The sequence below is a fragment of the Ovis aries genome, chromosome 5 (assembly GCF_016772045.2).
Source record: "Ovis aries strain OAR_USU_Benz2616 breed Rambouillet chromosome 5, ARS-UI_Ramb_v3.0, whole genome shotgun sequence".
Lineage (NCBI taxonomy): Eukaryota > Metazoa > Chordata > Mammalia > Artiodactyla > Bovidae > Ovis > Ovis aries.
In genome coordinates, this window is record NC_056058.1 from 69,840,872 (window position 1) to 69,866,744 (window position 25,873).

Here is a 25,873-nt window from a genome sequence, read left to right on the forward strand (position 1 = left end):
TGAGGTTTTTTTTTAAATCTCTTTATACCTCACTGTAGGTGTTCACCTATAAGTAGGGACCTTTCTTATCTCTCTCTTATAGGTGCTCTGTCTTTTGCCTTCTTTTCTCCTATGTATGGTGCTGGTTCTTCTTCAGTCTAACAAATATGAAAACGCTAACTTGTGTTTCTTTCTCTGAATGCTTGGGGCTTGAAAGTTTTCTGTCATTCTTTGCGCTGTGTTATCCTTGTGGTTCTCAGGTCAGAAGGTGCACCAGTTCTAGGTCTGGCAGCAGGACAGGCACCCGTGGGTCTCTGCTGCAATCTTACTTTTAAATACAAGAGCCTGATAAATATTTCCCTCTGTTATCATCTGAGGCCAAGGTCCTCTCCTCAAGGCAGGGCTGGTCCTGACATTATACCAGATACGAATACTTTCAAAGACCCATAAGAAGCACTAAATGTTTCCTCATCTCAGTCCAGTTAGTTCTTTCTCAAAGTCAGTACTGAGTTTTCTTTTTCTGCAAAGTTGTATAGGTGTTGGCTGTAGGTCTTTTGAGCCCTGAGTTGGGGAGGACCTCCTACCTGGAGCAGGATGATCATGGTGAGGAACATGTAGAAGCCCCCAAGAGCAAGGGGAAGGTAGTTGCCCTTGGCGTCTGGCACGTCAAAGGGAGGGTGCTCTGTGAAGGTTCCATTCCAGAGGCCGTGACCTGAGAGGAGGCAAAGCCAAGCATGAGACAAAATCTCCACTTAATCTTAAATTGGTCAATTACATCAGTCCATCCCTGACCTACTGCCAGAAATCAGTGTGCTTTGGAGGAGCACATCCTTGTTCTATATAACACTGTGTGTGTATGTATTCATTTAGCTCTAAGGTGGTCTTTCATTTACCCTACATTTCAATCTCTCCTCCTAGCAGAGGAAACTAGCATAGTGATTATTTAGATCTTGTTTAAGTCCTATTATACAGGATTTGGAAATAGAAAAAGGGGCAAGAGTTTGTTTCTTTTCTCCCTCATGCACCCACCCATCCAATCATCCATCCCTCAATCCATCCATCCATCCATCGACTCTGTTTACTCACTCCTCCTTGCCTCTCGCCTTCCCTCTCTTTATCCAAAATTTATTAATTCAAAAAGGAGTTGGTCCTACTTCTTGTCTTTGAGGAGTTCCCTACCAAGTCATGGAGTCTGATGTAAAGATGCAAATCTCACCTGGCATGAGCTAGATCCTGGAATGTTATAAGAGCCGATAGCAACAGCCTCAGATACGGACTGAACCCTCTGTTTCTCTAATTATAAATGGGGATAGCAACACCCATCAAGTGCAGATTGATAAGTGCAACTGGCACTGAGCTCTCTGAATCTCAGCATCCTTATCTATCAATTAGTAATAGTACCTTCCCCATGGGGTTATTGTGAGAACAGGATCGCCCTATGTGTATAATGCTCTTGGCTCCAGGATAGAAACTATAGAGAATAGAAGCAAAAAGGATGCCACCCTGCCTCTAAGATACTTCTTTGCCCAAGAGGTTGGGCCAAATACCATCATACACAGCAGAATAAAGGAGACTTATAGATGTGAGGTTAAGGGCCAAATATATGGTACTGAGTAAGGATCACTGGCTTTCAGAGGAGCTAGAGATCATAAAAGAAATCAGAGCAGGCTGCCTGGAGGAGGAGGCCTAGAAGGATACTGAAGCCCAGGTGGGTACTGGGTGATCTGAAAGGCCTGGGGAAGACAATCCAGACAAATGAAAAAGAAATTCCATCTTCATACATTAAAGTAGTGAAGTGAAAGTCGCTCAGTCGTGTCCGACTCTTTGCGACCCCATGGACTATACAGTCTTTGGAATTCTTCAGGCCAGAATACTGGAGTGGGTAGCTGTTCTCTTGCCAGGCTCCTCTGTCCATGGGATTCTCCAGGCAAGAATACTGGAGTGGTTGCCATTTCTTCCTCCAGGGGATTTTCCCGACCCAGGGATCAAACCCAGGTCTTCCACATTATAGGAGAATTCTTTATCAGCAGAGCCACCAGGGAAGCCTGGTAAAGAAATGTGTGATAAATAACCCTGGAATGGTGCTCATCTGGGAGCCATCACCTCCTACAGGAGCTATACTTTAGTTAGGTGCCAACAGAGCCCTGTCACTCTATGAGTTGTTATTCTCAGACAAGAGAATCCTGCCCCTCCCCATTACTTTCTCAAAGTATTTCTTATTTGGGGCACTCTACCAAGCTGCTTCTGGTTTGCCTAAATCTTGTCTAACTCTGTGACCCTTTAATCATTAGCTTCCTTTCTCTAGAGACACAGTGACATGATCTTCAATGTCCTTTCCAGGTTTGATGGTCCCTAAAAAACCTTCCCCAAACAGAGCCAAGAGTTTCGCAGCATCTCTGGGGACACAGATGGACCACAAAACCAATGGGTGGTTTTCTTGTTTGCTGGCTTCTGCTCACTTCAGGTTCTGTCCTTCCAGCTTTGAGCCCCTCTTGGAGTGCCATGAGATACACCTGGGAAGCGCATTCATTCAAAACTCCAGGCCATGCACAAGACTAAACCCCACTGTCTTCACTGTGGTGACAACATAAGAACTTTGTGGGCTGAGCAGTGTTTTAGGCCTTGGACGCTGTCTTTTAAAAACAGTGATGAGGACTTCCCTGGTGGCACAGTATCTAAGATTCTGTGCTCCCAATTGCAGGGGGCCTGGGTTAGATCCCTGGTCAGGGAACTAGATTCCACATGCTGCAACTAAGACCTGGCACAGTCAAATAAATACATATAAATAAATATTAAAAAGAAATAGTTTCTAAAAAATAGAGTATAACAACTGATCGGTGCGATTTCTGATAGAAGCAAGTGAAGAGCAAACGAGACAGCTGCTCCCTGGTGCAGAGTCAGCAGGGGGCTCTGGACTCAGCATATAAGTCCTTCAATTTGATCCTCCCTGCTTCTTTTAAGGCCTCCTTTAGGGTGCCAAGAACCATCCTTAGTGTTTTAAGCCATAGAGGGGGAGAGTAAGAACGAGCATCGTACTCACTGCCCTGCCTACCCTCCAAGGATCGACTGAAATAACTCCGGATGACTCCTCCCACAGCGGCCTACACTGGCTGTAGTCTCAGCCTGCTTCTGTTCAGGGTTCCATTCCTGGCCTTGCTCTTGCCAAACAGCCAAACTTTCCTCTGCAAAAGAATGATTTTCCCTCCTGCCGCTCTGCTTTGTCTGTGCTGTCCTTGGGGTAAAGCGTCCACTCTTTTCTTTCACAGCTGCCGGCCCCATCCTGTCCCTGCCACCTCCCTCTTCTGGTGAGAATAAGCTTCAGCAAGACTTCCTTCCTTGATGCTCCCATAACACCCACAGCAGGCGGAATGATGTCCCCTAAGGCGTCTGTGTACTCGACCAGGGGCCCTGTGAATATGCAGATGGGCTTTGCATACAGGATTGAGTGAAGGACCCTGAGATGGCGAAGAGGAGCCTGGATTATCTGGGTGGGCCTGATGATGGTATTACCAATGACCTTATAAAAAGGAGGCACAGGGAGATATGCCCACAGACAAGGAGAGGGAGATGTAAAGTAAGGCACTTTGAAAATGAAGGCATGCGTGTGTGTGTGTGCTCATTCACTTAGTTGTGTCTGACTCTTCGTGACCCCTCTGCACTGTAGCCCTTCAGGCTCCTCTGTACGTGGGATTCTCCAGGCAAGAATACTGGAGCCATTTCCTTCTCCAGGGGATCTTCCTGACCCAGGGACGGAGCTCGAGTCTCCTACGACTCCTGCATTGGCAGGCGGATTCTTTGCCACCTGCAAGTCCTGAAAATCCCCCAATGCCGCAAATGCAGAAACCCAGGTGGCCAGTAGAAACCAAAAAGACAAGGGGCCACTTTCCCCGCCCAGGGTCTCCGGAAGGAGCCAGTCCTGCAGGCACCCTGGTCTTAATCCAGTGAAATTGATTTTGGACTTCTGAACCCCGGATATGTAGCAGAATCAGCTAGTGTTGTTTTAAACCACTCGATTTGCATTAACCTTTTACAGCAGCTCTAGGAAACAAACACAGTACCTGGTGCCGCCCTCACTGAATGCGACAGATGGTGTTATTGATTCTGTTCTCAGGCTGGACTTGTTCCTGCTGGACTCTGAGGACCTTCCTGCTCTCTGAGGACAGTCCTGTGATTGATTCATCTGTTACCCTCTCTGGGTAAGGGGGTGCCTGGGTTCAGGAAGTATTTCCTGAATAGACACATAACAGATGCTCTTCCTACGATTTAGGGCACATACACCTTTTAGAACAATGTCACTTGCATTCTTGGCTGAATGAGCCCCCTGGTAAATACAGAGCAGGCTTGCTTTCATTTATTAACTTCTTTTCGTAGATAAGGAAACTGAGGCTCTGTGTTGAGGCAACTGGCACAAAAGAAACGGAAGCTGCCTGTGGGGTTGTTCTTTCCAGAACATTCCATACCTACAGCTCCAATGAGGCACATGAGGAAGAGGATGCCGATGCAGGAGAAGATGTCTCTGTTCATGCGCCGCTCGATCTGGCTGCGTTTGTACCGCGGGCCGCTGTTGTTCAGCATGGCTTTCGTCTCATGGCCTTTGCGGGAGAAGTAAGATCGTCAGTCGTTGGCCCCCCATTTGCCTCTGGCTCTTCCCGCAGGAGATTTACCTCCGTGCAGGGCAGGGACAGAGTGCAGACAGACAGAATGGATGTGTGGACACGGGAGGGGACTTGGGGTGGTGGTGCGATGAAACAGGAGAATAAGATTGATATGTATACACTATCGTGTGTAAACAAGATCGCTAGTGGGAAGCTGCTGTGCAGCACAGGGAACTCGGCTCAGTGCTCTGTGGTGACCTAGAGGGGTGGGATGTGGGGGGGGGGGGGGGGGCTCAAGAAGGAGGGGATATATTATACAATATATGTGGATACAAATGGCTGATTCACGTTATTGTATAGCAGAAATTAACACAACACTGTAAAAGCAATTCTACTCCAACTGAAAAAAAAACTTAAAAACTTAAAAAAACAAGAGAGGCTTCATTCTCTAACCTGGATGTGTCCTGGCATAGGGAGGTTCTGGAAGCAGCTGGAGAGACCTCACACAATTGGTCAGCAGGTTTTTATGGAACACCTCCTACCTGCCGGACATGGGGGGTGGGCAGGGGGCACAGACCAGGCCCCTGTGCACAGGCTGTGTCCTACACAACTCAAGAGGTAGCCCTCACTTTGTAGCTGTCATCGATTTGTAAGCCTCTTAGGACACATTTCTAGCAAATGACAGGAGGCTGTCTTCTAATTTGCTCAAAGGGGCTGTTGTGGGTTAGTGGTGGGATACAGTAGTTAAGACAGATGATTCACGTGCTGGTGAAAATACACAAGCAAACAAGGTCATTACAGTTGGTGATAAGTCCCATGAAGTAAACAATAAATAAGGGCTAACAAAATAAGAGATGCCGTTAGAGAGCATGGTCATGGAAGGTTTCTCAGAGGAGGTGACATTTAAGGGAGACATGAATGGAGAGAGAAAAGTTGGTAGAAAAGGGCTTTGGCTGGAGAACAGTACATGCCAAGGCCCTGTGGCAGCACTGTACTTGAGGCCAGTCATTTTCATGCTTGCTTCTTTGCTAAGGTGTTTGTTGCTTGTGCAAGAGCGTAGTGGCCAAAGGCCTCCACCCAGCATTAACTCTGGGCAGCTCCTCTCCTGTCTTGGAGCTCTGCATAAAATTTTGTTCAAAGAAAAAATAATAAAATTTAAAAACTACTGATCTTATCCAGTCGCTTGCCCCTTTTCTCCAGTTGGAGAATCCCATGACAGAAGCATAGAAGGGACTTGTTCCAAGTGAAAGGATACATGAACGTCAGAGCCGCGTGGAGAACCCAGGATGCTGATTCCCACTCTATTTCTCCTTCCACTGACCCCTGGTACCCAAGTCACCCAGCCAAGAGCTGACAGTCAAACTAAGCCTCGTCTTTAAACAGAGCCTTTCCTTTGGGGCTGCTAAATTTTAATTACTGTGCCATACCCCTCAGAAGACAAATTAAAAGACACCAGTCACATGTTTCCTGTGCAAAATGAAAGAGAACCAATACATCAGCTCTAGCAGTAAGTGGTTTAATGCTGTTTAGCTGGTGGCCTTGTGGATTTAAAGCGGCAGTGAAACCGAAGGAGTGAGCACGCTCTGGGCTCATCATGTCAGACTCCAGCTGCTGCAGTTGTTTAAGGGCTGCCACAGCTGGGGTCCCTGCCTGCCCTGGGCTCACCTTGTGCAAGGGGTCCTGGGATCACCCCCTTCACCCACTCCTCACTTCCTAAGACTCTTCTGTCCCTTTGGCAAAATGTGGTCACATGGGGGAGGCATCATGGTGTGGTGGATAGAATGTGGGCTCCAGTGTCTGACAGAGCTTGGCTCTCAGGCACTTGACCTTGGGCTGGAGGGAATTAATTTCAGGAGACATGTGACCCTGGTGGAATTAATCCTTTTGTATCTCAATTCCTCATCTGCAAAAGGAGATGTTATGGTTGTGTGCTCTGGCATAAGGGAATGAACTGATACATATAAAGTACCTAAACTAGTTTCTAGTACACAGTAGGGCCTCAATAAATGTCTGCAGTGAGAAGCATACACCTCCACGTGGAATTTCTACCTCTTGGAAAACTCCACTTGGCTTTTATTGGCTTTGATCCTGAGGTGCTCCTGTTGTGTCCATCTATACCACCAAGGCAGAGAGTACAGCTCCAGACCAGTCATTCTCTGCAGGGGACTTTGTTCCCCAGGGGACATTTGGCAAAGTCTTCAGAAATTTTTGGTTATCATCTTTGAGGAGGTGGCACTAATGACATCTAGTTGGCAGAAGCCAGGGCTGCTGCTAAACACTCCCCCCACAAAGAACAATCTGGGACAAAGGTCACCAGTGTTGAGGTTGAGAACCCCTGCTCTAGATGACAACACTGAACACCATTAGTACCATTTTGCTCACAGTTTTTGAGACCCTGATGTGTGCCAGGCTAGTGTTAAGCCCTTTTCAAAGATCATCTTGTTTGAAACTTACAGTCCTATGAGAACAGGTTAGCAGTGCCTTTTGTGTGGAAAGCTTGACCAGCTTTTCAGGAACTTGCAGCCAAGGGCTGGTTTAGTGTGTGTGAAAGTCGCTCAGTCGTGTCCGACTCTTTGCAACTGCATGGACTACACAGTCTATGTAATTCTCCAGGCCAGAATACTGAAGTGGGTAGCTGTTCCCTTCTCCAGGGGATTTTCCCAACCCAGGGATTGAACTCATGTCTCCTGCATTGCAGGCAGATTCTTTACCAGCTGAGCTTCTAGGGAAGCCCAGGGCTGGTTTAGCCCCAGGCAGTCTGACTCCCAGGAACTATGATTAACTCCCTCTCTGTCTGCCCTCTCATAGGCCACTTCCGTCACCCACTCAGAGCTTTGTTTCTGCTCAGGCAGAGAAGAAAACTCAATGTTTATGAGGGTTTTTTGGTGGGGCAGGGATTACTGATGGGGTCGTGTTTAGTAAGTCTGCCAGACAGCACTGAACTCCACTGTCAAAGACCCTTGAAAGCAGTGATCTGTGTCGACAAATATAACATCCCTCCCCCAAATTAGGGAAAGCCAGCTAGATTGTGACACTATTCAAAAAAAAAACCCTACTTTTCTCTCACAGCCTGCCAAAGGGAGTGATAGGGTAGACTGATGTGTTAGTGCTCTTCCAAGTCTAACAAAGTTTGGATTCTATGCACCAAAACATACCAACTAAAAGTAAACAAAATATTACAAGGTGTCCCAGTGAGTGCAAGAGCCAGGGAAACTTCTGGAGAGTTCCAGGGCAGGTAGACACTCCAGGGAGACTGTGTTACCTCCATAGATGTTTGCAGTTGTTCAAGTGAAAACAGATATGTATTGAGTACCCATGGAGTGCCAGGTACTAGGTACTGGGGGTTCAGCCATCCCAAGACCCCCTCCAAATCTCATTATGAGAAGTGCTGCTGTTACCTTTTATCAAGGGGAAGCAAAATCAAAGTGCAAAGAAGAGACAGACTACCATATAGAGATCCACAAAATGAATAAAGCTTATAATAAAAGCAACCGCAAAAACCACCACCAAGACTCACCGTGCCCTCATGTGCTACACACGGCACTGGGTGCTTTCTATGTCTGGGTCACTGTACTCTCATGAATGCTTTATGAGGCAGACACAGATGTTATTCCCACTGTACAGATGAGGACACTGAGGCACACACGGTGATGTTGCTAAGTCTGGTGAGGTTACTCCTCAAGCTCAAGAAGATGCTCTTCATCCCACCTACGGTTAGTGTCACAAAAGCATTAGGGATGCATGAGCCCCCCTCCCTGTGTTATCCAGATGAGTGACAGCGACTCGGAATTGAATTATGTCTCCTATGGACCAAGTGAGCTGCTGTGATTCCAGCCTCAGTTTGCTTAGCTGAGAAACAGGAAATCACATGCCTCTACCCCTTAGATGTGAGCTCCCACCAACTAAAGATGAATTTGGAGGAGGTTTTGGAGGAAGGAAGAGAAAGGGCAGGGATGTAGGAAAGTGTCCAGGGACAATAACCTGTGTAGATGACAATGCCAACAGCCACTTCAGTGTTTCTGATGGTGCAGCCTCGAAGCAGAAGACTCTCACTGCCAAAGCCTGTCCTGGTCTGATCGGGATGTTCCCTGGAGATGATGAAAGACAGGAACGGTTTGGTGGCATCTCCACACTTTCACTGGTTAGTGTCTCAGAAGTGGTGAGTGAACACGATCCCTCTTCTCCATCTTCTTCAGAAGAGCAATATTAACTTGGAAACTAATTCCCATGTTTAAATGCAAGACTTCATTGGTCCTGGGACACCTAATGGGGACTGGACCATTAGAGGGGAATTACCCATCCCTAAGGATGTGATTTGGCCTAAAAGGCAGAACTCCAATGAGGAAGATTCAAAATGGTTTTAGGGACAAACTGTGGGGGACCTGGCTTCTGACCCTGCAAGGATAGGTGCTGTGTTCCCTGAGGCAGTGTTCACACACCCACTATCACCAGCTGCTGGTTCTGCACCCACACACCTCTCTTATCACGAGATGATGAGGAAGGGCAGCCCAGAGGCTCCCTCTTGGCCTCTCGCCTGTGCTATCCTTCTCTTGCTCCATCCTCATAAAATAAACAGACCTCACAGCAGGAGGACCAGTTGCCTTTGTGCAACATCCTGGGAGGCAGCTTCTCAAATGGGAGATCTGCAGAGTTCTTTCCTTCTTCTGGACTCAGGAGGCATCACAATTTCCCACTTCACTCTAGACACTTCTGAGACAACTCACACCAGGGTTGACTTAGTGTCTAGTCCTCATTCAGTCCTGATGCCCTCCCCCTCTGGCATTTATAGGAACTTTAAATATAACTTCCTCACAACACTGGGGAGAACAGAACAGTAATCATCTGAACCCTAATGGATTTTTTCTCCTTCTAACTCTTTCATACTTCATCTCTCTAGGTCCAGTTATGTTTTCTATGTATTAAATAATGGTCATGACAACCTTAGAAGGTAGGTCATGTTTCATACCCATTTTAAAAATAGGGAAACCGAGGCAATCATAGTACATGGCAGAAAGGGGATTCAAATCCAGGAAGTCTGGCTCCAGAATGCTACGATACCACTCAATACACTCAGAATAATTCTTTACTGTGTTTATAAACTATATTGCTTACATGATTTTATTTGATTCTTCACAGCTCTGGGAAGTTAGCGGGGTGATTATCCTTGCTTATGAGAAAGTTGAAACTCAGAGAGGGTGAGAGATCTTTCCAAGGACACACTTCCAGGACATAGGACATCCCAGGACTTGGGAACCCAGTTCCCAACACCAAGCCTCATGTGATTTTCACTACATTGGAGTTCTTAAAGTAGCACCCCATTAATTTACATTGAATCAGTCATTTTCCATTTGCAATTCTTTTGAATTTAACAAGGAAATATCTTAGTTTATCTCTATTAATCCTTTCTAGCACTTATTTATCTAGTTTTTTAACAGAGGAGGTTTTGGCAATAGTCTGTAGTTAGAGTAAAATAACAGTTTTGATTTCATTTTACTAATTTTACTGTTATAAAATTATATATGGAAAGTAATACTGCCATAAATCTATGGCAAGCTATATATAGCAGCGATTCCAGTTGCCCATAGTGCCAGTAACATAACTTTTTCTTCTGAAATGAATTAAGAGAAAATTAAGCCAGTTAAAATTTTCTAATAGATAGTGTTTATGAATGTGATACAGATCATAAAGGTGCTCTGAGAATGGCTGAAGTTGAAGACCCACCTGTCCTTATGGAGGGAGCTGATGCAGATAGAATACTGAATGATTCACTGTTAGTAGCTAGTGGTTTAAAGGGCATTTTTATGATGCTCTAAGGTGATAAGCTATGACAGCATCTTCCTTGTCTCCCGGTCATAATGTTCCTTTTTCAGTACAAGGGGCTGCGATCTCATAGCCCTTCTATTTAGTGCACTGTTTACAGGGATGCTTTATTTAACTGACTCATGGCAGTATTTCTCCACCTTGATACTACTGACTATTTGGGTGGGATTAGTCTTTGTTGTGGGTCTGTTCTGGGCCTTATAGGATGCTGAGCAGCATCTCTGACCCCTACCCACCAGATGCCTTCAGCACCTCGTCTCAGTTGTGATAATCAACGACGTGTCAGACACCACAAAGGTCCTCTGATAGAGGAGGGAAAGGGGTTTGAGAACCACTGCTTTGGACTGATCTTATTGCTTAAAAATTGCATCATCAAATCTGACACTCCTAATATTCAAAGCATTAGAAACTACTCAGTTTCTAGCCAGCCTGGGTAGCCCCAAGAGAGTTCCTACATTAAGGAGGCCCAAAGAAGCTTCTGGACACCTGGAGGCATCAGACCTGTGGTTTGCTCAGCAAGAGAGCTTAGATCATCTGTGGGTGGTGGGCCTCAGCAGAGATGTGGGAGCATGGTGGAGAACTTGCCAGCATCCCATGGGTTGGCTTCTAAACTGACCAACTGGACTTTCCAGGCTCGCCCAGGAGCCCTGGGCAGGTGGGGGAAGTTGCCTTTAGAGGCAGTGACCAGGAAGAGGAGGTTCTGGGGGTTGAATGGAGCTGGGAAAGTTCTCTCTGAGAAGAGCCCAGGCTGAAGCTTAGAAAGGCTGTCTGCTGGCATGAGCTGTTTTAGGGAGAAAGGATTACAAATAGAAACCCAGCAATGAGGCTGCTCTTCAAGAGGATGGAGAATGACTCAAGGCATGGGAGCCTTGGGATGAACCAAATCCATAAAACTTGTGCATGAGGGGAGGACTTCTTGCCCAGGCAGGTGGCAAGCTCCACTTTGCCAGATGCCTGCTATGAATCCTCTTCTCCTCCAGGAACTTGCGCCCTTCTCTGTCTGTCTCCATCTGTGCTCTTTAATTTTTTAAAAAGTAATTTGCACTGAAAATCTGCCATTTCTTTTGCATTGTTCTTGCTTTTCCCCCTCTTATCTTGCTCCTCAAGACATCTCATATGGCCTGGGAAACAGTGGTTGGAGGGAAAGCCCTAATACCTGCCTCCTGAGAAAACTTCTGAAGTCTCATTGCAAGCCTACTGGCAGAGAAGCTGCCATAACGTGTCTGCGCTCATTGTCTGTGTGCACACAGTGCAAAACTCAGGGATTAGAGTGAAAAGACAGGATGGAAGTCCTGGCCCTGCCTTGTAGCTGCTGTATGCCTCTGAGGGAATCCTGAAAAATTTTATCATCAGATCTCCCATCTGAAAACTGGGAATCAGAATTCTCACTTCCCTGGGTTGTTTTGCAGATTAAATGAGATGATGTTCTGAGAAAGTCCTCTGAAAGTCTTAAAGCCCTGAATAGGCCCTTTATTCACATCTTTTACCACTGCTCTTTTTTTTTTGGTCTTTTGCATTAAGACCGGTTGTCAAATGTGGGAGCAAAATTACAGCACTTGGGTTGAATCAAAACTGAAATAATAACAACAGTAATTGCAACAGCAGTAACACCATGAACTATCTACTCTGCCTGTTGCCATGCTTTATATATGATCAACTCTCAGATAAGAAAATTCCTGTGATGTAATCTTTATTTTACAGAAGTGGCAATGACGGCCCAGAGAGGTTAATTAATTTACTGAAGGTCACACAGCTTGTAAGCGATAGAGCCTGGTTTTGAATCTAGGTCTGTCAAACTCCAAAGTCCCCATTCTTACCTACAGTGCAATAAAGGCTCCTTCAGAAATCTGGTCTAAATTTAATCATACTTGCCTTCCCTGAATCAGAGTGTGGTCTCAATTTTGATGCTGTTTCACAGAGTTCTGAAAAAACTATTAGTGAATTTAAACCTGCGAGATAATTAAATGTCACTCCATCAGCAACAAAGACTGGAAAAGGTTTCTCAATTTAGTTAGGTTTCTCTAGCCTTTTCTTAAGATAAAAAGAAATAAACTTTCTTAGGACCCAGATGCTTATCTGTTCGGCCATTTCGAGACAAAACTTCTAGCTGCAGAGGCAATATTTATAAGCAACACACGGGTGGCAAATACTTACATATAACCCTTAAATTTGTTGAGGTGGTTGTTGGGCTTCTCACACACGATGGTGTTGTGGAAATGTTCTGGTTGGAACTGTACCTCCTGTGAGAGAGGGAATGCTGTGAGGTTATTAAGTCAGAGAGATCTCGTTTTAATAGGATCACTGGGAGAGCTAATCACAGTTAGAACCTTTGCAAATAAGGTAATCCCCGCTTTGTTGCACCATGATAATTGTAATGTGTTAGAAAACACAGCTAACATCCTCATTAAGGAGGAAGAAGTAGATGCAGATGAGAACTTGAGTGCTTGGCAAAGGGAGGGCCCTGTCCTGACTATTTTTTTCTGGCCTGGATTTCAGTCTCTAGACTCAATTTGCCCCGTAGAACTTACTGCCATGATGGACATGTTCTATGTCTGCACTGTCTAAAGTGGAAGCCACACATCATGTGAGGCTGTGGAAATATGGTAGTATGACTGAGGAACTGATTTTTAACTTTTATTTAATTTTAATTACACAGCTACCTGGGGTTAGTGGCTACCAAACTGGGCAGTACAGAAAAAGATGATCAAAAAGAAGAAATTATAAATCACACCACCTACAGCTAGCCAATGTTCTTGTGTATTTAGAATTTCCAGAGTTTAAATAAGTATGTACATACACCTACATACATTTATGTATGGACACACACCCACATTTATGCATTTCAAAAATGAGACTTAGTGGTCATATACAGTGAACATTTTTACACATTATTACATTTTTCTACATCTTTTTAAACACCAGGATAGAAACCTACTGTATAAATGCCACCATATTTCACTACTGAACACTGACCTGGTTTCAACTGTTGGCTGTTGCAAAAATGCCGTGAAAATAATAGCTTATAAAACAAAATAAGTAGCATTTACTGGACTCTTACTTCTGTCAGATGCTGTGATGAGAACTTTAGAAATGCTATTTTTCCTTCAAGCTTACAATTCTTCTGTGAAGTAAGAACTTGATTATCGCCTCTCTAGAGAGGAGCTACCCCACATCTGAGGTCAGGGGGAGAAGCCGGGAGGACCCCATGACCGAGGGGCGGCGGCCTAGAGGAGCTACCCCACATCCGAGGTCGGGGTGGCAGCCGAGAGGAGCTACCCTGCTTCCAAGGTCAGGGGCAGTGGTCGGGAGGAGCTACCCCCCGCCAAAGGACAGGGCGGTGGCCGAGAGGAGCCAACCCACGTCCAAAGAATAGTGGCTGCATGGGCGCAGGAGGGCCTAGAGGAGCTATTCCATGTTCAAGGTCAGGACAGGTGGCTGTGAGGAGATACCCCTTGTCCAAGGTAAGGAGCAGCGGCTGCGCTTTGATGGAGCAGCCGTGAAGAGATACCCTACGTCCAAGGTAAGAGAAACCCAAGTAAGGCGATAGGTGTTGCGAGAGGGCATCAGAGGGCAGACACACTGAAACCATACTCATAGAAAACTAGTCAATCTAATCACACAGACCACAGCCTTGTCTAACTCAGTGAAACTAAGCCATGCCCGTGGGGCCACCCAAGATGGGCAGGTCATGGTGGAGAGGTCTGACAGAATGTGGTCCACTGGAGAAGGGAATGGCAAACCACTTCAGTATTCTTGCCTTGAGAATCCCGTGAACAGTATGAAAAGGCAAAATGATAGGATACTGAAAGAGGAACTCCCCAGGTCAGTAGGTGCCCAATATGCTACTGGAGATCAGTAGAGAAATAACTCCAGAAAGAATGAAGGGAAGGAGCCAAAGAAAAAACAATACCCAGTTGTGGATGTGACTGGTGATAGAAGCAAGGTCTGATGCTGTAAAGAGCAATATTGCATAGGAACCTGGAATGTCAGGTCCACGAATCAAGGCAAATTGGAAGTGGTCAAACAGGATATGGCAAGGGTGAATGTCGACATTCTAGGAATCAGCGAACTAAAATGGACTGGAATGGGTGAATTTAACTCAGATGACCATTACATCTACTACTGCGGGCAGGAATCCCTTAGAAGAAATGGAGTAGCCATCATGGTCAACAAAAGAGTCTGAAATGCAGTACTTGGATGAAATCTCAAAAATGACAGAATGATCTCTGTTCATTTCCAATGCAAACCATTCAATATCACAGTAATCCAAGTTTATGCCTCAACCAGTAACGCTGAAGAAGCTGAAGTTGAATGGTTCTATGAAGACCTACAAGACCTTTTAGAACTAACACACAAAAAAGATGTGCTTTTCATTATAGGGGACTGGAACGCAAAAGTAGGAAGTCAAGAAACACGTGGAGTAACAAGCAAATTTGGCCTTGGAATGTGGAATGAAGCAGGGCAAAGACTAATAGAGTTTTGCCAAGAGAATGCACTGGTCATAGCAAACATCCTCTTCCAACAACACAAGAGAAGACTCTACACATGGACATCACCAGATGGTCAACACCGAAATCAGATTGATTACATTCTCTGCAGCCAAAGATGGAGAAGCTCTATACAGTCAACAAAAACAAGACCAGGAGCTGACTGTGGCTCAGATCATGAACTCCTTATTGCCAAATTCAGACTTAAATTGAAGAAAGTAGGGAAAACCACTAGACCATTCAGGTATGACCTAAATCGAATCCCTTATGATTATACAGTGGAAGTGAGAAATAGATTTAAAGGACTAGATCTGATAGAGTGCCTGATGAACTATGGATGGAGGTCCATGACATTGTATAGGGGACAGGGATCAAGACCATCCCCAAGGAAAAGAAATGCAAAAAAGCAAAATGGCTGTCTGGGGAGGACTTACAAAGAGCTTTGAAAAGAAGAGAAGCAAAAAGCAGAGGAGAAAAGGAAAGCTATAAGCATCTGAATGCAGAGTTCCAAAGAATAGCAAGGAGAGATAAGAAAGCCTTCCTCAGTGATCAATGCAAAGAAACAGAGGAAAACAACAGAATGGGAAAGACTAGAGATCTCTTCAAGAAAACTAGAGATACCAAGGGAACATTTCAAGCAAAGATGGGCTCAATAAAGGACAGAAATGGTATGGACCTAACAGAAGCAGAAGATATTAAGAGGTGGCAAGAACACACAGAACTGTACAAAAAAGATCTTCATGACCAAGATAATCACGATGGTATGATCACTCACCTAGAGCCAGACATCCTGGAATGTGAAGTCAAGTGGGCCTTAGAAAGCATCACTATGAACAAAGCTAGCGGAGGTGATGGAATTCCAGTGGAGCTATTTCAAATCCTGAAAGATGATGCTGTGAAAGTGCTGCACTCAATATGCCAGCAAATTTGGAAAACTCAGCAGTGGCCACAGGACTGGAAAAGGTCAGTTTTCATTCCAATCCCAAAGAAAGGCAATGCCAAAGAATGCTCAAACTACTGCACAATTGCACTCATCTCACACGCCAGCAAAGTAATGCTCAAAATTCTCCAAGCCAGGCTTCAGTAATACGTGAACCGTGAACTTCAGATGTTCAAGCTGGTTTTAGAAATGGCAGAGGAACCAGATCAAAATGCCAACATCCACTGGATCATCAGAAAAGCAAGAGAGTTCCAGAAAAACATCTATTTCTGCTTTATTGACTATGTTGAAGCCTTTGACTCTGTGGATCACAATAAAATGTTGAAAATTCTGAAAGAGGTGGGAACACCAGACCACCTGACCTGCCTCTTGAGAAACCTATATGCAGGTCAGGAAGCAGCCATTAGAACTGCACATGGAACAACAGACTGGTTCCAAATAGGAAAAGGAGTACGTCAAGACTGTATATTGTCACCCTGCTTATTTAACTGTTATGCAGAGTACATCATGAGAAAGACTGGGCTGGAAGAAGCACAAGCTGGAATCAAGATTGCCAGGAGAATATCAATAACCTCAGATATGCAGATGACACCACCGTTATGGCAGAAAGTGAAGAGCAGCTAAAAAGCCTCTTGATGAAAGTAAAAAAGGAGAGTGAAAATGCTGGCTTAAAGCTCAACATTCAGAAAATAAAGATCATGGCATCTGGTCCCATCACTTCATGGGAAATAGATGGGGAAACAGTGGAAACAATGTCAGACTTTATTTTTTGGGGCTCCAAGATCACTGCAGATGGTGATTGCAGCCATGAAATTAAAAGATGCTTCCTCCTTGGAAGGAAAGTGATGACTAACCTAGATAGCATATTGAAAAGCAGAGACATTACTTTGCCAACAAAAGTCCATCTAGTCAAGGCTATGGTTTATCCAGTGGTCATGTATGGATGTGAGAGTTGGACTGTGAAGAAAGCTGAGCACCGAAGAATTGATGCTTTTGAACTGTGGTGTTGGAGAAGACTCTTGAGAGTCCCTTGGACTGCAAGGAGATCCAACCAGTCCATTCTGAAGGAGATCAGCTCTGGGATTTCTTTGGAAGGAATGATGCTGAAGCTGAAACTCCAGTATTTGGCTACCTCATGCGAAGGGTTGACTCATTGGAAAAAACTCTGGTGCTGGGAGGGATTGGGGTAGGAGGAGAAGGGGACGACTGAGGATGAGATAGCTAGATGGCATCACTGACTCGATGGACTTAAGTCTGAGTGAACTCCGGGAGTTGGTGATGGACAGGGAGGCCTGGTGTGCTGTGATTCATGGGGTCGCAAAGAGTTGGACACGACTGAACGACTGAACTGAGAGATGGGAAAACTATGATTCAAAAGAGTTAAGAGGCTGCCTGTGGTCATATCAGGATTAGGATTTGAATCCAAGTCTGACTGCCGACCCTTTGTTCTTACTTGTACAACACACTGTCCCCCACCCCCTACCCTCACAAACATTCTTGTAGCCAAGCATAAAACACATTCTTGACTCTTTATTTTTTCTCTTTTGTTAGGTATTTTAGTTTACAATCTCTTAAAGTCCAACCTGAGGAAAAAACTAGGGGTGAGGAGATCTTGCTTTTTAATTCAACCCTACATTGGCTAAAAGTACATTCAATCCTTGAGCCTTGGTTTTCTCATCTATAGAATGGGGCTAACACCATGGCTATGGTTTTTCCTGTAGTCATGTATGGATGTGAGAGTTGGACTGTGAAGAAGGCTGAGCGCCAAAGAATTGATGCTTTTGAACTGTGGTGTTGGAGAAGACTCTTGAGAGTCCCTTGGACTGCAAGGAGATCCAACCAGTCCATTCTGAAGATCAATCCTGGGATTTCTTTGGAAGGAATGATGCTAAAGCTGAAACTCCAGTACTTTGGCCACCACATGCAAAGAGTTGCCTCATTGGAAACAAGACTCTGATGCTGGGAGGGATTGAGGGCAGGAGGAGAAGGGGATGACAGAGGATGAGATGGCTGGATGGCATCACTGACTCAGTGGACGTGAATCTGAGTGAACTCCGGGAGCTGGTGATGGACAGGGAGGCCTGGCGTGCTGCGATTCATGGGGTCGCAAAGAGTCAGACACGACTGAGCGACTGAACTGAACTGAAGTGAACACCATTGTGCCTCAGAAGACAGAATTTGTGTGGGAAAGTATTGAAAGATGTAACAGGCCATGCGATAGAAGGAAGTAGCGCTAACGGTGGTGTTGGAACTGGTTCCCTGGGTAGAGCTTTTAGCCTGAGTAGTGAATTTATCACTCCAAGCTGCAAGGTACAACTGTTCAAAGGGGTAAATTGATTAGAAGAAATGACAGCATCTTCTGGCTTGGTGTAAATATACTGTCCATTGGTTCTGTGGGGATGCCAACATAAATAAACTCTCTGCTCACTTGAAATAAATTACCCATCCAGGAGTTTCTAAAAATACAGCCCTTTCCCCTCCAGGTATTGATTTTTTCAGGGACAAACACTTGCTGAGTTCTGAGATGATGACAAACAACACCGTGATTTGTCAGCTGCCTTCGCGGTCCTGATTAAGCCATGTGCTTCCCTCTGGATCCATACCACTTGCCTCACTGCTGGCTTTTGGAATTCGAACTCATTTCAGATGTCTGCAGCAGCGGGTCTGAGAGCTAATGATCACACTGCAGTGAGCCCGTCGCCTGTTTAATCATCCCCAGGGATCCCCGGCTGTCTTGTCGCTCAGTGGGGCTTCCCGGTGACCTTCCTTCTGAAGTGTCCCGTGTTCTTTTACTCTTCTGGGCACTTGTCTTGGGTGTTCGCTCTGTCTCCTTCTCCACAGGGAGAGGTGATTTTGCCCTTCCTAGCTCCCTGTCCCCTGGGCTCCTTCCATTCTTCCCTAGATGGCTGTGGAGAAGGACACACGGGCCCCACTGTTACCAGACAGCCCCTCAGGATTGCTGCTTTCCCTGGCTTTGCTGTAACTCACTCCAGGCAGCTGCTAGGAGAACCCAAGGACCACAGAGGTGGGCGACTGTCAAGCCCTACAAATCTGTCAGGGACCTTTATTTACTTTTTTGGGCTTGTAAAATTTACTTATTGGAGTATAATTGCTTTATGATGTTGTTAGTTTCTGCTGTACAACAAAGTGAATCAGCTGTATGTATATATATATCCCTTCTCTCTTGGACCTCCCTCCCTCTCCCCTCACCCCATCCCACCCTCCTAGGTCTTCACAGAGCACTGAGTTGAGTTTCCTGAGCTACACAGCAGCTCCCTACTAGAGTTTCTGATCCACTTCTGGCTCACTTAGCTTTTCTTACCTTGGGGATAAAGCCCACTAACCACCTTTTCTTGCTGACTGAGCCTATTACTGAAGGCACCACCCTTGAGGAAAGTAATAGCCATCAGGGTACAGGAAAAGATAAACCCCCTCTGTAGAGGACAGCATCGTGTGTGGTTCTTCAGGTCAGATCCAATGATGTGGGGCATTTACTGTGTTTCAGTCATTAAGTTTTCACAGTAACCTTAAGAGGTGTGGATAGAAGTGCAAACCAATAAAGCACTTGTCTTATGGTTGGTAAGTAACAGAGCCAGCCCTGCAAGCTACAACACTGGAATCTAAAGCCAGTCGTCATTATCACCACAGTCATTGTTATCACTGTCACCATCATCATCAATACAGTACATCTATTCCACTTTCTCTTTCTATGATTATTATTACGGCACTTATTGGATGCTCACTAAGTGTCAAGAACAGCTAAATATTTCACACATGCTCCTCTCTTGAAGTCACACAATAAACTGATCATATCGGCACTGTTACTACCCTATTGTATAATACAGAAGAAGGAACTGAGGCTTAGGGAGAGTCAGTGAATTTTCCCAATGGCACACAGTTAGCAGAGCAGAAGACAGGCTTCAACCTCAGAATTTCTGATGCCATACAGCCCACCCTCTTAAACCACAGTGCTATTTTGACGCACAAAGGAAATACGATCATTTAACTCCTTTCGGTCCTGTTTCCTTTTCTATGTTCCTTTCCCACTACCTATGATCAAAGTACCCGGTATGATGAATGAGGTCAACATGTAGTTGACCCTTGAACAACATGGGTTTGAACTGTGTGGATCCACTTATACAGGTTTTCTTTTTTTTTTAAATAAACACTATGGTACTACCTGATCTGTGGTCAGTTGAATTGGTAGATGTGGAACTGTGACTACAGAGGACTGACTATAAATTATAAATAGTCAGTTATATACAAATATATATAACCATCCACTGTGTGGATGGTTAGCATCCCTGACCTCTGTGTTATTCAGGGGTAACTATATGTGGAATCTAAATTTTAATAAAAAGCTATTGCCAGAGTCAGGGAGTGGTGGGTGGGTGAAATGGATGAAGGAAGTCAAAAGTTAGAAGCTTCCAGTTAAAAGATAAATAAGTCAAGAAATATAATGTAAACATGGAAACTAGATTAATATTTACTACAGTGCATATTTGAAAGTTGTTAAGAGAGTAGATCTTAAAAGTTCTGATCAAAAGAAAAGAAAGTAAATATGTATGGTGATCAGTATTTGTTTACACTTGTGATCATTCCACAATATATACAGATAAAAAGTCATTATGCTATACATCTAGACCGAACATAAGGTTATATGTCAGTTATATCTTAATAAAAAAATATAAGCAAACTCCAATGTCTAGAAATCATCATCATTACCACCATCACTACCACCCTTAACTTGGGTCAAATAAGAATCAAAAGCTAAAATACATAATATTGTCATGCTGACCTTTGACTTACTGCTATTAACATTTTTGTATTACTCTGTTTCTAAAAGATTTACTTTTATGTTTCATGAAAGGTTTTGTACTCACTGTTTTTTCTAGTATCTACACAGATACCCGGTTGGTTGGCAGGTCAAGGTGTTTCTAAGACCAGGGTAGCTCAGCCTTGTCACTCTTGACATTTCGGGCTGGATGATTGTTTGATGTTTAGCAGAATCCCTGGCCTTTACCAACTTGATGCCAGTAGCACCCTCCCTTTCTCCCCCTCAGCTGTGACAACCAAAAATGTTCACAGACATTTTCAAATGTCCCTTGGGGAGTGGGGAAAGAACTAAACATTGTTCTCAAAGGAGTTCCAAGTTAACACGAGGTGAAGTTGCAAGGATTCTCTATCCTACCGTCCATTAAGAATGGACATGATCTGAATTTTTCTATTTTCTTTCTCATCTATTGGAAAAAATATTAGGCTTTATGCCTGGAGGTCATAATGACTTATAATAGTAGAAATCCATATATATCATGCTATACAATAGAAACTATTATATAAGCATGGTGGGGGTCTAGGTTATAACAACTTGTAATAAGAGAAATCTGTATATATCATTCTATACTATAAAAGCTACTGTATAAGCATGGCTGGGTCACTTGTAATATGTGTACTATCCTATGGTTAAAGATAAAAGGAGATTGATTAGGGAAAAAAAGAATATGTTTTTTATATATTGTAGAAAATTTATGGGATTTCCCTAGTAGCTCAGCTAGTAAAGAATCCGCCTGCAATTCAGGAGACTCTGGTTCATTCCTGCGTGGGGAAGATACCCTAGAAAAGGGATAGGCTACCCATTCCAGTTTTCATGGGCTTCCCTGGCAGCTCAGATGGTAAAGAATCTGCCTGTAATGTGGGAGACCTGGGTTTGATCCCTCAGTTTGGAAGAACCCCTAGAGGAGGGCATGGCAATCCACTCCAGTATTCTTGCCTAGAGAATCCCCATGGACGAAGGAGCCTGGTGGGCTACAGTCCATGGGGTTGCAAAGAGTAGATGGAGTAAATAAGCATACATGCACACACACAGAAAATATATGAAAATTACTACAACTAATAAACAATGCAGTGTGTTACTTCTTCCAAGTATATTTGCAATTTAAAGTAGTGTACTTTCAAAGAGTAGAGATTGAGACACAAAACTGCCTAGATACAGAATATTCTTTGAGAATTATTAATTTTATACACATATTTTTAACATTTGAGATTTTTTAATTTGCCACCTCTTCTATGAAACCTATCCAAAAAACAGTTTCACCTCAGTCAATAAGAACTGTTCTTTTAACATGTTTCCACATAAACTCTCATGCCTCCATTTAACACTGGTGTATCTAGGTCTCTGTGTTTTTGAGTAAACTGTCAGCTTCCTCTAGAGCACCTCTCATGATACCTTGTGTTAACAGGCATACTATAAAGATTTGGAGCTTCAGCTTCAGGATTCATTCTTCCAATGAATATTCAGGGCTGAAGGAAACCTGTGAATATTCATTGGAAGGCCATCTGATGTGAAGAGCTGACTCACTGGAAAAGACCCTGATGCTGGGAAAGATTGAAGGCAAAAAGATAAGGGGATGGCAGAGGATGAGATGATTAGATAACATCACTGACTCAATGGACATGAATCTAAGCAAACTCCAGGAGACAGTGAAGGACAGGGAAGCCTGGTGTGCTGTAGTCCATTGGGTCACATAGAGTTGGAAATGACTTAGCAACTGAATAACAACAACATAAAGATTTGTAAAGGTAAGGTTAGCTGGAGAGATGAATACTAGGACATTAAATACTGAAAGGTGATGGATGAGGAGATAACAATGAAAACCTCTGTAAAGACCTGTAAAAGCTCCAGGTACAAATGTTGACTTTGATTCATGGGAATAAGATTGCTCTTGCAAGGAAATGTGGCTCAACTAAGAAAAGAAAATCTAATTCTTTGGCTCAACTAATAAACAAGCAAAAGGAGTCAAGGTCCTAGATCCCGACATGGGCCTAGATCCCAACAGACTAGTCTCCTATCCATCCACATATTCAAGCATTTATTGAATATTCATAATGTATGGGCCATGGAAGGAGCGAGAGAGAATCAGAGAGAAGGAAAAGGTTATTGACACAACTCAATTATTGCAGCCATAAAACAGCTCAAAGTTCCCAGGTTAGTCTGGTGTGTCAATTGTGGTATCTGTGAAAGCAAAGGAAAGTGAGCCAAGAGTTAAGAGTGTAATGACTCTGGGATTAAGGTACTCTCGTTGACCTATGCCTTATATACAGTAAGCCTCCTGGGGCCACCAGGAAAGTCAAGGTGAAGCAAAGAGGTTGAGATATATTTCTATATCCAGAAGAGGCTATTCCCCTTGAATTAGCCTCAACTTTTACTTTCTTAGGCTTATTTTTTCAGTATTCTTCATGTTGATCAATAAATGTGATTATATAAATGTATGAATGCTCTTTTGAAATTTGTTTTCTGTTCTCTCACTCTCTGTTCTGTTCTCCTTTTTTTTTTTAAAAAAACAATCCTTTAACTTCCTTTTGGAAAATTACCTTTTCTCCCTGGCTCATAATCTTCATGGGACTATAAATCAAGATGCCCTGCCCACTAGCCTATCTCACTGTGGGACTTTGACTTGAGTAGAATAACTCAAGGAAGGAAAAACAAAGGAGACTATTAAGTAATTGCTGCTACCAGTATTCTCCTGCTGTACTAGTTCTTGTTTTTGTGCCTGGGTCTTCATATAAAGCTGAAACTCCAATACTTTGGCCACCTGATGCAAAGAGCTGACTCATTTGAAAAGACCCTGACACTGGGAAAGATTGAAGGCAAGAGGAGAAGGGGACAACAGAGGATGAGATGGTTGGATGGCATCACCGACTCAATGGACATGGGTTTGGGTGGACTCCGGGAGTTGGTGATGAACAGGGAGGCCTGGCGTGCTGCGGTTCATGGGGTTGCAAAGAGTTGGACACGACTAAGCGACTGAACTGAACTTCATATTTCCTTAGATTCTATGAATCACACCGTGTACTTCACTCCTTCTATTTCACCTCCCAGCACATTTTTGTAATAATCTTGTTTTGCTTAAGTGAGCCAGAGTCATTTCTGTTCCTTGAAAACTAAGACTTCGAGTCAACACAGTGGTCTGCTCAATCTATTGGGTATCTCTGAGCCTTTAAAAAATAACGATGTTTACTTACTTGGTAAAATCACACTTCACAAAATGCTGTCCCTCATTTGCTTAATCTTATTTGATCTTTCCAACTCTCCTGTAAAGTGTTCCGGACAGGTTAGTCTCATTTTCTAGGAGAGAAAACTGAGTGTTGGTAATGCTAAGTAGCTTGCTCCAGGTCACATAGCTCGTGAGCATCCAGTTTTGTCTCATTCTAAAGTATGTGCTGGTTCTTTGCTGGATGTAAGCACTTAATGCTGTCTTCTTACACAACAAACCCTCTGGGCCTTTTTCATGCTTTTTTTTGCAAGTTTTCCATATTTCCAATTCTCTTAAACCTTCATTGCCAAGCTCAAGGGTTTTACCTCTTAAAGACCCATCTATCACCACAGATCACAGCAATTTCTCCTTTCTTTGATTCTAGACAATTTGCAATATCCATACCCCCATTTAGAACTTGAAGTGTATTATACTTTTAATTGTCAAATACCAAGTTATTTCTATAAGCCAACTGGTAGATGAAACATAGCAACTTGTCTATAAATCCCCATGTGTACCAAAATGCTGTCTGCGGACAAAGTAAAAATAACTCTCACACATACGTGGTTTTCAATTTTCTGTAGGAATTTCGGAGGTCAATAAATACAAATTTATTTTTAAAGGTCACCAAATTCATAGATTTTAATTTTAATTTATTTTCTTAACTAATAGATGCTGAAAAGACAACTACTTTCAGAGAAAAGGGACTGGGGCACAAGGATTATCAAAATATTTCTTAATAAAAATTTTTTGATTGTCACTGAGAGTCTTTATGTTAAAGAAAAATAGGGACCCATAGTCCTAAGTTCTCAAAGGACAGGAAGTATGTCTTAGACCACTTTGAAACCCATCAAGGGCCATTAGGAAATATTAAAGAAAGATTCTTCTAGCAAGATGGCAGAGTAGGAAGACCTTGAGCTCACCTTCTCCGATGGGCATATCAAATTATAACTGTTTACAGAGAAACTATGAATGAGAATGATCTTAAGACTAGAGGAAGAGATTTTCCAAAATGAAGGATATAATGAAGGAACCACAAGTTGTTGAGTAGGAGGTACAGAGATGTAGAGATGTAGTAATAGTCAAGATCCACACCTACAAGTAAGAAACTCACAAATGGGAGAGTCACAATTGCAGAGGTTCTCCCCAGGGTGTAAGGGTCTGAGCCTCACATCAGGCTTCCCAGCCCAGGAGTTCTGCACCAGGAAGACAAACCCCTGGAATATCTGGTTTTGAAGGCTAGTGGGGCTTGTGTATGGGAGAGCTGAAGGAAACAAAGACTTCATTCCTAAAAGGCACGTGCAAAATCTCATGTACTCTGAGATCCAGAACAAAGGTTGTCATTTGAAAGGAACCTGGATCAGACCAACTTACTAACCTTGGAGACCCTTCCAGAGTGGCAAGAGACAGCTGGGACCCCCTCTGGGAGAGGCTGGTGGCAGCCATTTTTAGAAGCTCATTCTACCATCATGAGGCTGGTGTTGGCAACTGCCAGTTTGGAGTCCTCTTTCTAGCCTCTTAGAGCTGGGACCTGGGCCCTGGCCCCTCATGAAAGAGGACACTGCCCTTAAAACTGCATTTGCTGTATTCTATAGATTTTGAATCATTATGTTCAAAAGCAATTTTAAGAGTAAAGCTGTAGAGATACAAGCTTCAGGAAACAAGAAAATTCTCAAAATAACCAACATAACCTTATAGTTAAAGTAACAAGAAAAAGAAGAACAAACAAAGTTAAAAGTGAGTGGAAGAAAAGAAATAAGTATCAGAGTGAAAATAAATGGGAGAGACTAAAAAAAAAAAAAAAGAAAGAAAGAAAGACCGATGAGATTAAGAGCTGATTCTATGAAAAGATAAAACTGATAAACCTTTAGCCAGACTTATCAAGAAAAAGAGAGAAAACTCAAATAAAATAAACCAGAAACAAAAGAAGCTATAGCTGACACCAAAGAAATACAAAGGATCAGAAGAGATTACTATGAACAATTATATGCCAATAAAATGGACAAGACATAAGAAATG

At 43.6% G+C, this 25,873-nt stretch overlaps 1 protein-coding gene across 3 annotated transcripts in view; it reads right to left on the reverse strand.

The window, feature by feature from the left end:
• The window catches only part of ATP10B (ATPase phospholipid transporting 10B (putative)), a 386,386-nt gene that overhangs the window by 79,252 nt on the left and 281,261 nt on the right, over window positions 1-25,873 (reverse strand). For all 3 annotated transcript variants that reach the window (XM_060416606.1, XM_027970475.3, XM_012178897.5), the window contains 4 exons: window positions 12,549-12,634; window positions 8,556-8,662; window positions 4,440-4,571; window positions 564-691 (listed from right to left, as the gene is read on the reverse strand). In XM_060416606.1, coding sequence (XP_060272589.1) covers window positions 564-691; window positions 4,440-4,571; window positions 8,556-8,662; window positions 12,549-12,634 — 453 coding nt within the window. The remainder of the gene's footprint in view (window positions 1-563; window positions 692-4,439; window positions 4,572-8,555; window positions 8,663-12,548; window positions 12,635-25,873) is intronic.